Source organism: Struthio camelus, chromosome 5 (assembly GCF_040807025.1).
Source record: "Struthio camelus isolate bStrCam1 chromosome 5, bStrCam1.hap1, whole genome shotgun sequence".
Lineage (NCBI taxonomy): Eukaryota > Metazoa > Chordata > Aves > Struthioniformes > Struthionidae > Struthio > Struthio camelus.
In genome coordinates this window covers 70,239,963-70,254,657 of record NC_090946.1, presented here as the reverse complement: position 1 = coordinate 70,254,657, position 14,695 = coordinate 70,239,963, and the positions used below count along the sequence as shown (strand labels likewise).

General features: G+C 42.3%; 1 protein-coding gene across 1 annotated transcript; it reads left to right on the top strand.

The window, feature by feature from the left end:
- The first annotated feature begins 3,889 nt into the window (after positions 1 to 3,889).
- SLC25A29 (solute carrier family 25 member 29) lies at positions 3,890 to 13,547 on the top strand. The gene is made up of 4 exons (XM_068947028.1): positions 3,890 to 4,071; positions 5,607 to 5,650; positions 10,466 to 10,549; positions 11,161 to 13,547. Exons 1-4 carry the CDS (start codon positions 4,038 to 4,040, stop codon positions 11,902 to 11,904), a joined length of 906 nt encoding a protein of 301 aa, XP_068803129.1. The 5' UTR covers positions 3,890 to 4,037; the 3' UTR covers positions 11,905 to 13,547.
- The last annotated feature ends 1,148 nt before the right edge of the window (positions 13,548 to 14,695 follow it).

Below are 14,695 nucleotides of genomic sequence, written 5' to 3'. Positions count from 1 at the left end.
CCTTGGTTCACATGCATGAGCCAGGCACAGAGAGTTAGTACCCCTGAGAGTCCTTGAAGAGTGATTCCGGGAACCCACCCAAGTGATGGGAAGGACAAGCCCACACCCAGACCCAGATCAAAATAAAGATAGAAACTGATGTGTTTTTCTGGATGACATAAGAAGTATTGTAGTCAAGATGCTGCAGCAGTGCATTACCTCAGAAGATTAAAAACGGACTAAGGCCAGAAGGCTGTACGAAAGGAAATTCTTCTTCCAGGTAGTCCCAGAGCTGGCCAAGGCCCAGGGAAACTCTGGGGAGCAAAGGGGAGACCCCCCACCCACCACTCTGCGCATTCTAGTGCCATTACTGGAATGTGACCAACTGCTGATGCCAAATTCACAAACAAACAAAATGATTTTGAAACATCTGAGGCAACAATGTGTATTTTACTACATGCTATTGCCACTAGAATTTCTGCAAGTTTACCATAACATCACATTTCTGTTCCTTTCCTAATTTACTCTGCTTTCCCATTTTTCCTTTGTTTTTCATTTACCTTTAGTGTTAGTTCTGCCCTACTTCTTCATTACTCTCCTCTATTCTCTTCCACTCCCTACTTTTCCAATTCCTTTTCCCCGTCTTTCTTTCAGGCTCACTTTCTCCCAGATCTTCCCTGGGTGCTATCAAGGGGGAAAGGAAGCTGATAGTCACTTCTTTCCACAAGGACCAAGGGTAAGGGAAACCTTCTCTCCTATCTATTTCAGCCCTTCAGTGTCACCATAAAGCCCCTTCCATTCTCTAAAACTGCCACAACTGAGATGTAAAAGACAATGGGACAAAGGGAAGGAAGACTTTTAAGGATGACATTAAATTATAACTTCCAATTTTCTCTCAGTCATGTACAGCTACTGCTGTACACAGTGGTAGGCCTTCTATGCTTCCTTAGCAGCTGTCAGCTACTTCTACTTGGGGAGTCCACATTGTACAACTCAAGGGGGGAAGCTAAACACTCTCAAACAAAGTGGAGGGGGGGGAATAGCTGGGAAAACACAAGCCCTTACTCCAGGTCTCTAGGAGTGCATCCTTGCTAGCTGTAAGTAATGTTTGGAGAAATGCAGCCACAGCTGAGCCAAATCTCCAGAGCCTGAAGAGCACAAGAACTCACAGATGATGTCCGATTCACGCGCTGAGTCAGAGGAACCACACATCAACCAAGTGGACGCAGGATCAGACATAGTTTCTGAATTATTTAGAAAAATAGCATGAATTAAGAGGAGAATCATTAGGTCTGGATTTCCTTGAGCATCAGGTTAACTCTCCTCTCCAAAATGGTATTTTTAGTGCATGCACATAGGCCTGTTACAACAGGGAAAATATTTGATCCAAGCAATACTACCACACTGTAAGAGCTACAGGACCCTTCCTTTTGTCACAGAGCCCCTATGGAAACCACACCCAAATACAGGCACCTATATTGATATGCAGCTCAGAGACCTCCCCACATACAAACTTTAGGGACTCCTTTATATCCATACGACTTTGCCTTACAAGGGTAACTCCAACTTTAAAAAAAAAAAAAAAGGCAAACAAGAAAAAAACGATAAAAAGGAAACTCCCCAGCAGGACTTGACCCATATTCATTCCTTAGTGGTTTATACACGTGCCTAAATTTTCTGATTGGCTCCCTTGAAATGGCAAACTTTCCACCAATTAACCTTCACTTTTCTCCCTGCTAATATATAAGCCCTCCCATGTGAGGCACATGCCTATTATAGTGGGGTTCAAGAGCATTAAATGAGGCTTATTAGGAACAGCTTGAGCATGCAGGGACATGACAGACCTTGGGAGGTTACAGCTGCCTAGGAGGGGCTGCACAAACATGGACAACACGATTAGAATTTGAAAGATCTTGACAAACTGGAAAAACAATCTGGAAAAAGCAGTTCAGCACGGACCACCAGGAGCAACTATGAGAAAGAAACTGGGCAAGTACAAGATAGGGAACAATGCCATAAGTAGCTGATCTACAGAAATGCATTGGGACATATAACAAGTCACAGGCTGACCACAAGTCAAAAAATTTTATGCTGCTGGAGGAGGGGAGAAGAGGGGAAAGAGTAAATCTCATATTCGGACACACACAAAAAGTGTTGTCCGCAAATACCCAAGGTAATCTTCTTCCATTACTTGCTCAGGAAGGTCTTGGGGTCAGTTCAAGGAAGTCTAGATCCACTGAAGAAAGTCTAGAAGGAGGTAACAAGAATAAAAGGTCTAAAAATCATAATCAATATAATTCAGAGAAGAAAAGACCAATACTTGACAATTATTTTAAGATAACTTTAAGAGTGCCTGCAACAATAGAGGAAATAAATAAATTATTTTTCCTGTTCACTGTGGGTGGATGTTAAATTATGAAACCCTTCTGGTGGTAAGGGTAGTTCCTCTGAGGCAGAGTGCTTGAGAGATCAGAGACTTTAAAGATGAGATTAAAAACACTTTGGTGAGGAATGTTTTAGGCCAAGCTGATCCTTCCAAGGTTTGAGCCACAGCAGAGATGAGTGTAACTGCTAGACTTTCACTCGCAGAGCAGTTCCTCTCTGTGCACTCCAGAGTGGACGAGGTTCCCTCTACTTGGAGAAAATATTTAGGGGAAAAGTCTGAGTTTATGGCTCTATTCCATGCCCAGGGTTACCTGTCTCATTTCAAGTGCTGGCTTTAGATGTACCGGTTTGGAAAGGTTTAAGCTCCCTGTTACAAGGTGGGACTTGGAAGGATACAGCAGGTCTGGGTTAGGAATCAGGCAGCTATTAAATCCGCTAGTGCTCCAGCGAAGGACACGGCCAGCCCCCTCACCTGCTCTGTGTTGCAGCATCTAGTTATCACTGGGTGGGACGGGGGATCCAAATGGTCCTGGAGACACGTGGACAATCAATTTGATTTTGACAGTGTCTACAGATGAGAAGGAACCCAACTTAGAGACGGTCTATCCAGAGAACTGGAAAAATATGAGGAAGGTCAGGGATTTGTCAAATGCTTTGCTTTTCCATCTTGTCTGCTTATTATTTGTAACAATGGCCCAGCAGCTGACAAGTCCTGGGACAGGGTCTCAGGATTTGTTCTGTTTTAATGTTCTTTCAGGCCTCCTTGTAAATGTCCTTGTCTTTTTTCTGTTCTTTGCACAGAAAGCCAAAGCCGGCTTGATCTTTAATATCTGTTTCACTGTAAGTGTTAACTGGCTTCGTATCCAGCTGCTACACCTAGAAAAAACCTGCCATATGGTGGCAAGAGATGCAAAAACCATCTAGCTTTTCTGTGCTGCTTCTTGGAACTTACTCTCGAAAAGCTGACTTTGCAGGCGCTGCAGAGATCATGTTACTCTAACACTAACTCTTAAAAAAAGCCTGAATAGATGCTTTATTGTCCCGGGCCACTAATATTCCCCTTTCTCAGATATCGCCTGCAGAAATAACAAGCTGCTTAAACAGGGCTCCCTTTTGCAACTGTCCCTAGCTCGAGTTTCCCGTTTAAAGCCTCTGGCACCAGGGCACTTAAACCTGGCAACGCTTAGTAGGAAATTATAGAGTTGACAAGAAGCAAGAAAAGCCTGCAGAGAGAGGAGAAGCCCCCTCCGAGGCGGGGAGCACAGCAGCCACGCGTGAGAGTTGGGAGGCCGGGCTCCGCGCGGGGGCTGCTGACCGGGGCGGGGCGGGGGGGGGCCTTGCCCATGCGCGGGAGCCTCTAGTCGCCGCCGGCAACACCAAGGCGACCGATGCTCTGCAGCGCACCAAGCTGCAGCGCCCGCGGCCGGCGCCCCCCGCCCTTTGCCCGGAGCCGCCCCGGCGCGGCCGCCAGTGGCGGTGGGGGGAGTTGTCCCGCCGCCGCCCCCCTGCCGAAGCGGGGCGGGCCGCGGCGGTCCGGCCCCTCGCCGCCGCGGGGGCGATAGAAAGGGCGGCGCGGCGCGGCGCGGCGGCAGCAGCAGCAGCAGTAGCAGCAGTAGCAGCAGTGCGCGGAGCGGCGGCCCCGCCGGGCCCCGCCGGGCAGCGAGGGTGCCGGCATGGCTCTGGATTTCCTCGCGGGATGCGTCGGCGGTGAGGAGAGGGGCCGAGGGGAGCTGCGCGCCCGCGGAAAGGGGGAGAGCGGGGGGGAAGGAGGCGCCGCGGCGGGGAGCTCTCCGCAGCCTGCGGAAAACCTGCCGCCGGGGCTCGGTTTGAGCCCGGGGAGCCGCGCCGGTAAAGGAGGAAGCGGCAGCGGCGCGGTGGCGGCGGCCTGCGGCGGGCGGGAGCTTCCGCGGCTGCGCTGCGCTGCGCTGCGGCGGTACGGCGGGGGCCGCCCGGGGCCGGGGGGCGCTGCGGCGGCGAGTGGCCGCGGCGGCCCGGAGCGGAGCGCAGCGCAGCGCTACCGAAGAGGCAGCAGCGGGCTCAGGGAGCCCTCTGAACTGGAAACGTTTTTAGCCTGGAGTTCCGCGGGGAAAGCATATGTATGCTTGTCTTGTTCTCCCCCTTCCCTAGGTATCCGCTTATGGCCTTTTCTTTTATTTTTTTTTTAATTTTAATTTTTAGCAGTTGTTAAATTCCACCCAGGAGAAGACCATTTATTCATGCATCTTCTCGATCATTTGTCTTTTGTCATATCTCCTTGCCAACCTGCCAGGGAGATGGTTTGGCATCTTCTGTCTGACTTCATCCTAGCAACCCCTGTCTTGCAAGGATGCACTGCGGCACGCTCAGTCGTTCCATTGGACTTTTCACAGGCAGCGCACACGGCTGTGTTTGCCAGTTGGACTCTCTTGCTCATCTGCTGGCCCTTGCAATGTCCTTGAACAACCTGGACTACCTCATCCTTTTGCATGAGCATAGAAGGGGCACTGCATTTCTGCCCCATCTCCTTGGGGGGGCAGGGAGGGAAGGACAGTATCATTCTGCAAGTGTGTGAAGGTACACTGAAGCACTGTTTGTGCTGTTGTCCGAGGTCATAAATGGATTTAACTTTCATTTTGGCTCACTGAAAAAATGGAGCTAGAGGATCTCTTGTTTTGAGCTAGTACTTGTGTCTTTTCATGCAAAATGCATGCATTGAGATCAAACAGTTAACTAATGGATCAGCATATGGCTTCCAAAAATTCCTTTGATACTAGAATCAAAGGTTTTGGGCAATGCATATTACTTCTGCAGGTGCTACCGTCACATCTGGAAAGGCTGAGGGCAGGCAACCGGGGTTTTCTTGCTCCTTTACAGAAGCCTCCCGATTTTTTACACTTCCATGGAGTAAAGATGGCATGTACATGAAATATTCTGCTTCAAAGGAAATCTGTAATTTCTACCTACTGGATTTGTTTTTGGTCGAGGCCAGGAATCCCTATTGCATCTCCCCTGTGACGTAGCTCAGTGGTCACACACCTCACCCCTGTCTGGAGCTCAGCATCTTGACTAAAGCGTAAAGGCATCCAGTTCCTGCCTGAAGGCCTGAACTCGGATCGCTATCTTCTGACTTGCTAGTAAGCTCTTTAGCTGGCGTGCCAGTAACACTGTGTACTTCTACCTCAGATTAGTACTCACGCTAGGATGACTGTAGCTCCAGATCCAGGAAGAAAACAGTCATAAATGTACTATTTGTTTTGTTTCAGGTGCTGCCGGAGTGCTTGTAGGACACCCATTTGACACTGTTAAGGTGGGTTGATCGTGAAATTCTTTTGTCTCTAGGTAGAAAACTTGAAGTTTTTCCAAGGAATGGGGGAGGAAAAAAATCCCCAGATGCTGTAGAAGCTATGACTGAAAGCTTGGAGCAAGCTTCTTGAACTATTGTTTATAGACTTGCAGAGTCTCCAGATCTTCAGAAGTGAAAAATATTTGTGTGTGTAACTCAACCCAGTAACGTGACACAAACTAGCCTAAACTACAAGTTTATCAGTATAACAACATCACTGCATTTGAAAATATGATCTTACATTTAACTTAATTTTGTTCTAAGCTTGTTTCTCTGCAGCTGTTTATCACTAATTGCTAAAACAGCCTGTACCTGCATTTGTACATGTAACCTACTGTGTTACTAGGTTGAAAAATTTGTTGTTGTTGTTTTTCCCAAGCTCTGCTACTCACTCTTCAAGCGTTAATTTGTTACACTAGCCAATGGGTGTAAGTGTACAAATACCCATAGCATGAAGCTTGTCTGGGGCCTTTTTCCTCCCTTTAGGAATTTTTTTTTAAGGTTTGTTTTTATTTTTTTTAACTTCCCAAATTTTTTTTTTCTGACAGTCCTGTAGTGGTATGTGTTATGCATGCCTATACTAAGAGTAGCTAAGCTGTTCAAAGATAAGATTTTTCTGGAAATTTTTAAGGTCTTATGGAAGGCCCTTCAACCAGGACCCCAGGTGTCCAAGCCCATTTTTCAAGATGGGATGATGACTTAAGTCACTTTTTGGCTGCCTTCTCCAAAGTCTCTCACTGGAAGAATAGTACAGGGACTCCGGTTTATTCACTACTAAATTAATACACCGGATCACTTGCCTGCAGCAGACAGCATGCCACTCGCTATAGCTATATTTGGAACACATCTTCCCTACTGAATTTGGATGTGCAAAGGGCTGATGGTATTACAGAGGTCATGACCATATTGTATATTCTAGCCACATGGTTATATCAATACAGGACGGATTTTCCTAGCTAGTGGATACTAGTTCTTGTCTGTCAAGTGCAAGCTGTTCAAATAAGTAAATACTGTATGTATGTTTCTCAGCCTATGGTAAATTTGATTGTTAAGTAATTCAGTTGATTTCCAGTAAATATTTTTAGGAATTGTATTATTCAGACTTGCACTTTTTTTTTTTTTTTTAAAGGTGGTACGTGGAAGGTTGTCTCTCTCTCACTCTTCCTCCCACCCTGACCCCTGCAGAGTCTTATGTGTTTAACTTAAGGTGACAGGTCATTTCACCAAAGCCAGCAAAACTACTAAAATTCTGTGCTCAGACTAAAGTTAAACATGTGTATTTTTGCTTTTTTTTTGAAGTGGAACGACTTACAGTGCATGAAACTAAACATTTAAGTGTCTACAAAATTGCAGCTCTACTGCTAGTAGTTCTAGCAGATGTATTAATGCACAAAAAAACCATGTTGGCTTCAGAAAAAGCATCTTTATGTACAGTAGAGCAGAACAGTTTGTTTCCAGATAATTTTAATCATTTTATTACATCCAGGGTGGCAGTCTGTATTTTTATACCATTAGAAGGGACAGCATTATCTACCCTTTGTTAGAGAAAATACTGATTGTGTTACTAGCTGGCATAGTCACTACTGTATATGGGAGAAGTAACACTATAACCAGTCTCTTAAAAAATAAAGATATTGTATAAGTTGTTGTGTGTGTGTGTATATATATATATATATATATATATATTTGTTAAGATTGACCCTTCTTATAGTTCTGCAGTGTTTAAAGGGCTAGTTGATAGCCACATGAGATTTTAAGGTTTTAACATAACTGAACGCTGGGAGGGCTGCTTAGATCAAGCTAGAATTTTACTTCCACCTTGACTTCAAGGTTTCTTTGCCAGTGATCATGTTTCCCATGGATCAAATATGAGAGGGGGGGAGGGGGATGGTGGGACACGCAGGGAGAGATTAAATCTTTGAAGTTGCAGTGAGAAACCCGCAACTGAGCTGATCTCAGAAATGGTAAACTCCCTATCCCTGGTTTGTTGATGTAATGTTTAAAATTGCTTTTTTGCTTTTAACTGCCTTTACTTTCTGAGCTAGGGGCTGTCTTCATTAACAGCAAAAGTGTTACTTTGTTGTAGATGACAGATAAGCCTCATCACGGGAGAGTTACCTAGTAAGTATAGCCCAGGTGAACACTTCTGTTTCTCTCAGTCTTAATTTATTCCAAAATGTATTAGTTCAAATACAAATCTAAAAGACATATGAAGCTTTTTATTTTTAAACTGATGTGTCCCTCTTATACAGCTATGACATGGAGGGAGTGGGGTTTAAATATCCCTTTTTTTAATGTAAAGTCTTATTCTGGACCTTCTTTCTGGCATGCATTTCTCCCTGTATATGCTTCCACGCACAGTGGCTCTAAAACTAAATATCAGGCACAGTGCTGTTGAGCTCCTATCCGTAACGTATGGCGAACGTCTTCATTGCTCAAAAACTTCTGAATCGCTTACTTCACATGCTATTAAATGTTTGGGGTCTTTTTTTTTTGTTGTTTAGTCTTGGATACCTTTGTACAAGTCCTTAGTGATGATAAATTACAGCATGTTACTACTTGACTTAAAGCCTTAGTAGCAATGATTTCACATAAAAAGGAAGTAAGATGAAATGACACACTGATTATCGGGCAATGAATAGAATAGAAGGCTTAACTATGTAAATGATCCATCTTCTTACAGTTGTACATGCTAAATAAGAGCTTGTTGAATATGGCAGTAATACTCATGACATAAACAGTTTCATGTACATTTATCACCTTATCTGGCACTCTGCCAATCCCCCAGGTGATCAAATTAAAGATCTGGTTTTTCATTCTTAGACTTGGAGTGTCAGTACTTTAACTTTCTGAGTATTTAAGCCTGCAACAAGGCTTAATTGGGCAGTATTTCTCAAATTATTTGGGCAAAAACAATGGAAGCTGTATGTTGGTAGGAAACCTATACATACATAGTACAGAATATCACTAATTCTAAACTACTTAAGACAAGTGTATAGAAGAGTTAAAGTAATCGGGCTCCTAAGCTGTAATTCTCCCAAAGCCCATACAGTTGGACGTCCCCTGACTTCACAGCCGGGGTTTAAAACAGTAGCAGTAAAACTGTAAATATGCCTTGGTTTGGGACAAATATGAAAGCTTGTTGAGATTTTGTGACTTTGCTTATGGATCTGCTTCTTGAGCAGTTTTAATAACATCCCCCCCTCAACACGCACGCAAGCCAACGCCTGTTCTCAAACCTTTGTTACTTTGAGTAACAAAGACTTGTTTTCTTTGACTCCCGCTGCAAGCCTACTTTTAACTCTAAGATATGTTAAAACCCTGTTCTACCTTGAAAGGCTTGATGCGATTGTAGCATTGGAGTTTGGCTGGCATACACTAGCGTACGTATGAAAGAGACGCTGAAACCTAGTTTTGATTTACACAGCTTAAAATGACATGCTGTAGTTATGTCAAAAACACTAATACTGAAACAGATTTGTTTTCACCTTTAAGAAAGCTAACGTCAATATAGAATTCAGACAAACCAAGTCCCCAAATCCATCCTGTACCCACATCACTTTCAGGGTCTTTCATTGTGGTGGTGGCGTTTACTTTAGACAAACAGGGGTAAAAATATTTTAGGGTCAGGAATCTTCCATGTAGACCTGATAATCTTTTCTTTTGTTTAAAATAAGTTTTGAATTTTTTGGCCCTGGAGTTGCAGCAGTGTTGAATGGTTGATAAACATCATCTCTGAGGAATGTTAAAGCTCTCCAGGCTAGAAATCAAAGACCGATTTCTAACTTCACCAAGCCAGCAAAATCAATTTGAATTTATTGCAATATAGGGCTTTGCATGAACTAGGTAGCTTTGAGCCTTTTTTTAATGTGTGAAAGACAAATTCGTGGGGAAAATTGAATTGGACTTCTTCATTAAAGGTTAAAAACTATCTAGAAAATGGGGCTGTCTCTTAATGTCACCAGTTGCAGTAGCATCTACCTGTCCAGCAGAACATACTGTTTCAGTTTTGGAGAAGCTAATTGATTATCTGAGCTGTAAATTAAAGAGGAATTATACATTAAATTGTGTATGGTAGATGGAACACCTAACAGTAAAGGTCAAACAGCCACAACCTCACGAATCGTTTGCTTTCAGCAGGTTAAAAAACAGACTAAGATTTAAAGGGACAAGTGGCTTTTTATTCCTTTGCTTGTGCAATGCAAGGCATCTTAAGATTCTCTTCCCATCTGCTCTCTGAAAAATAAGATCCCAATTAAGTGTCCTAAGTCTGGCAGCCGGAGACACTAGATTTTTTTGTTCTTATTGTTGAAAGTCTCCGTTCTTCTGCACTCATCCCTATTTCATGATAAACTTGCAAATAAACTTTTATAAAATTCTGTGTACCATCAGGTACAGATATTCCTTAGCATGGACAGAAGTATTCTTGGCAGCTAGATAAAGAAAGTACTCCTTTTAGCTAGTACTGGAAAACTTCTATCTGAAATTGTAGAGAATGGTATACCCTGTTGTACTTCCACATACTGTTTTTCTAATTTTTCACAAAAAGTTGAGTCAGTAATCCTCCTCCCTTCATATTTGTGCTCTGAAAAATAATTCAAAACCCTTACAGAATATTTTTAAATGATTTTGCTCATATGGCATTCTAGTGTCCACTCTGTGCTCTTGCATACGTATACATTGCTATAGCAAATTTCCATATATGTACAATACACTAGTTTACCAGTTGCACCACTCTTGACATACAAATCAATATCTTTCTTATGCAACTTTTTACAGGTTCGTCTGCAAGTTCAAAACGTAGAGAAACCTCTCTATCGTGGAACCTTCCATTGCTTTCAGTCCATCATAAAGCAAGAATCTGTGAGTACAAAATTAATGCCTTTTAAATTTGGTATCTTTGTATATTTTGTATCATAAGGGTGGGAAAGCTGTTCAAAAAAAAAAAAAACAACTGCAAATATTGCAGAAGAGAAAACTATATTACGAATCTGACCTGACAGCAGAACAGATATGGCGGTTTTGGCACACAACTAAGCATTTTACACCAGAGTTCTCAGGCTTGGGTGCTTATGTTCAGAAGTTTGCCAGAAACTTGCTTAAAAAGATCACTAGGCTGGAAGTTTAAATTTTGACTTGAAATACTTAACTTTTTAAATAAAATAACTAGTTACTTGAATAACTAATTTACAGAGAATGCAAGCAATCTGAGCAGTGAGTGAATAAATTGTTTTTCTGCTGAACTTTTAAGATCAGGACTAAAAGGATGGCCTTAGCCTTTTGGCTATTAAGAAAAAAAATTAGTGAACTATATAAAATTTTCCAGAAAACTTTATCTTGATCTACTAAGAAATTGTTTTCCGAAAATACACAAGTATGTATTCGTACTGCTAGAAATAAGCATATTATCAACACTATTGTTGATAATCAACACTATTGTTAAAAAAAAGGTTTTTCCTTTCTTCTTCCCCCAGGTTTTTGGACTCTATAAAGGTATTGGGTCACCAATGATGGGACTTACCTTCATTAATGCACTTCTATTCGGTGTACAAGGAAATACACTTCGTGCTCTTGGAAAAGACACTCCTCTAAACCAGTTTATTGCAGGGTCAGCAGCAGGGGCTATTCAGTGTGTCATCTGCTGTCCCATGGAGTTAGCAAAGACAAGAATGCAGCTTCAAGGAACAGGTGAATACAAATTAAAGATGAAGAACTACAAAAATTCTCTGGATTGTTTGATCAAAATCTATCGAAAGGAAGGGCTGAGGGGTATCAACAGGGGCATGGTCTCTACACTCATGAGAGAGACACCAAGCTTTGGCTTTTACTTCCTGACCTATGACTGTCTGACCAGATATTTAGGCTGTGAAGCTGAAGACAGTTACGTTATTCCCAAACTCCTGTTTTCTGGAGGGATGTCAGGAATTGTATCCTGGCTCTCAACCTACCCTGTGGATGTGATCAAATCCCGGCTTCAGGCAGATGGAGTTGGCGGAGTCACGCAGTACAGTGGCATTCTAGACTGTGTCAGAAAGAGCTACCACAATGAAGGCTGGAGGGTGTTTACAAGAGGTCTATCTTCTACACTTCTCCGTGCTTTTCCTGTCAATGCAGCTACTTTTGCTACTGTCACAGTGTTCCTAATGTATATGAGGTCAGAAGAAGACCTTCGTGAATGTGAGCCAGGCCCAGCAATCCAGCAGCCTTCAAGTTTGTGAACGTTTCATTTTTGTTTCCTTGATCCAAAGCCCAGCTGGGGTTTTTTAATGTAAACACTTGACCCACAGAAGGGGTGTAAATATATTCTCTCTGTATAAAACTTCTTAAATGTGTCAAATTAGGATTTCATCTCATCACTTGTACAAGCAACATATGGCCTTACTAAGGACCTAATATCAATATCTAATAGTATCCAAGTAAGATGGGGACCTGCCTTTAGAAAGTACTGTACCGATACTGCTGCCTCCAGAATAGGAGCTGGAGAATGCCATAGTACCAGAAAGTAGATTTTCTTCCACCCATGTTCCGAATGTCTGAGTTGAATCAAATGCAGAAGTGTTTTCAGAAAAGAAACGTTCTTTTTGTATATGAGAGGGATAAGTATAGTCCTCTAAGGTGAAGTTGGGGGTGGGGGGGGGGGAAGGAAGGAAATTAAATATTGACAGCATTTTGCAGGTAACCCCGAACTGTTTAAGACATGGAAGAACGTTCAGCTAGCCACATGCTTTACTTTTCCTCTGCTTTCGTGTCAGTGGTTTTAGTACTGCGTCTTTGTTCATATTGGTTTGCTAAGAATTGATTTGTTCCTAAGCTACTCTCTCACCTTTCAGCTTTACATAAATATCAAACCCAGAGGGTAGCATCTGCTCTCATGTGCACTTGCTCCTTTAACTTTCAAAGCCAGTAAGGATTTAAGGTAACTCAAAGCTAGCAAGAGTGGTGTTCTTTGCCTTCACCTCCATTTTTTTTTTTATTTGCTGGATGCACAGAATGTATTAACTAGCTTCAGCCCACGTAGACTTTGTTCTCCGAAGTTTGTAACTTTATACCACCTCTCTGAACATACAGCACAGCAGCCAGTGATGTGTAGAAGTCAAAGTCCTACCTATGTTACTGCTCAGAACTTAATGGGTGCAATGTTAGCTTAGCAGCTTTAAGTACTTCAGAAATGTGTACATCTTTAATAGTGGAGGTTTCATACCTTTCCAGAAAATAGGGATGTAAGTGTCTAAAACAGTTAGTGTTCAATACTCTTGCATTATGAATTTAAACAATACTGGTTTTTAAATGTTCAGTTGCAGTGCAGCTGGAAGGAAGAGTGAAAAGGGGTTTGGAGAATTTTCTTGTTACCTTAATCTACTTTATTTTTAGCAGTCTGTTCAAGACAGATTACTTTTAGACTAAGAGCTATAAACTGTTATTTAACATTTTGAATAAGAACCACACACAATTTGGCACAAATAGCCAGGAGAAAGCAGTGCACGTGTGGGTGGGGGAAGAACTGTTTTCAAAAGTATCAAGCTAGGTCAGTAAGTACAACTTGTTACACTTTTGCTTGGGACATGTGCAATATGTGTTTAATTTATATGGATTTTCTAAAGAAACCTGAATTCATAGCATTTTGCACTGTAACAAAGTATGCTGGAGAAACCTGTAAAACTGGTATGTCTTTTTATACCTTGGAGGTATGGGGGATGTTTTAGTGCCTACTTGCACTGAGATTCAAATTGAATGTTAAACACATCTACTAAGCTGCATATGCACAACTACTCAAAGCAAAGACAATTTACACCTTTGTACAGTAGTCTGTAAGTATTGTGTATAAAACTGAAGTAATACATTTTTTTTTTTTTAATTTTGACTTCAGTTCCTTAAAGTTTCTTGTGTATTACTTGGGTGCCTCTTCCTTGTTTGAAACCCAGCTTGCAAGAGTAGGGTTTTGGCTTTTGCCTGAAGAAATTTGTTCTCCATCTGCCTTCCATGCATCACCAGGAAGGAAAGTCCCTTGAGTAGATCAGTTTATTGAAGTAAACAAGGGAAGCTGCCTGAGCTCACTTCTTCAGACTGATTTTTTTTAATTTTTCAGCGAGTACCTTACTTGAAGGTATTATAGCAGTTTACTAAGAGAACAATCCTGCTTTTAGAGGTAGCAAATTGTCAGGGTGTTTGGCCCCTCTGCATTTATTTGTTCAGTCTAAGTCATGTTGATCTGCACCAAGGCTGCACAACTGCAGAAGTCAAGGCTGGATTCACATCAGAATCAAGTACCCAGTCTGCCAAGGGAGCTGTTCGTACCTGAATTAGGGTAGCGCTTAGCTCAGAGCTGCACAAGTTTGACTAGGAGCTTTACAGGCTGTCATTTTTTTAACATTCAGTGTTTTTATTCTGTGCTCATTGAGGTTTTTCATGCCATTTTTACCAGTGTTCTGTTCAGCTTCAGAGACGGTCTCTTTAAAGGGCACGTGCTGCACTTAAAGAGTTTTTCCCCCTACTGAGGTGATAATTAGGCCTCAGCATTGTCTTTTTGTATTCTCAATTCAGACTTACTCTGTCCAGACTGTAAGAGAGCAGTTAGCCCGCAGAGAAAAGCATCAATACTCCAAATGAAAAAAGCCCCACAGAAAAAGCTGGATGATGGGGGTACGACCTATGAAAAAGGTCATCGCTGACAGGAAGTGAGGTCAGGTCCTGGCTCTGCTAATTCATCTTTTTAAAGAGTAGAAAACACTGAACTGAAATAAGCTCGGTCAAAGATCAGTTTGCTAGAAAAGAAAAGGGATGGGCCACCACTTCTCCAACTAACCATGACAAGGGGCAGTCATTCAAGTGCTTCATGCTTTCTCAGCAGGAGCAACAGCTTTGAACCATGGCACAGAAACAAAGACTCGGAATAAGTGAAGTTTCTTTGGGAAGATAACCCCCAGAAGACAGTAGCATCAATAAAGCAGAATGGGCTACGCAGTATTTTACTCAGTGTTTGCTAAAACAGTCTTTCCAGAAAATCATTCA

Excerpts from the sequence above, each read along its gene's own strand:
- SLC25A29 (XM_068947028.1), top strand. The coding sequence starts at position 4,038 with ATGGCTCTGGATTTCCTCGCGGGATGCGTCGGCG. Across the intron at positions 4,072-5,606 it reads CCTCGCGGGATGCGTCGGCG|GTGCTGCCGGAGTGCTTGTA; the intron begins GTGAGGAGAGGG and ends GTTTTGTTTCAG. Across the intron at positions 10,550-11,160 it reads CCATCATAAAGCAAGAATCT|GTTTTTGGACTCTATAAAGG; the intron begins GTGAGTACAAAA and ends TTCTTCCCCCAG.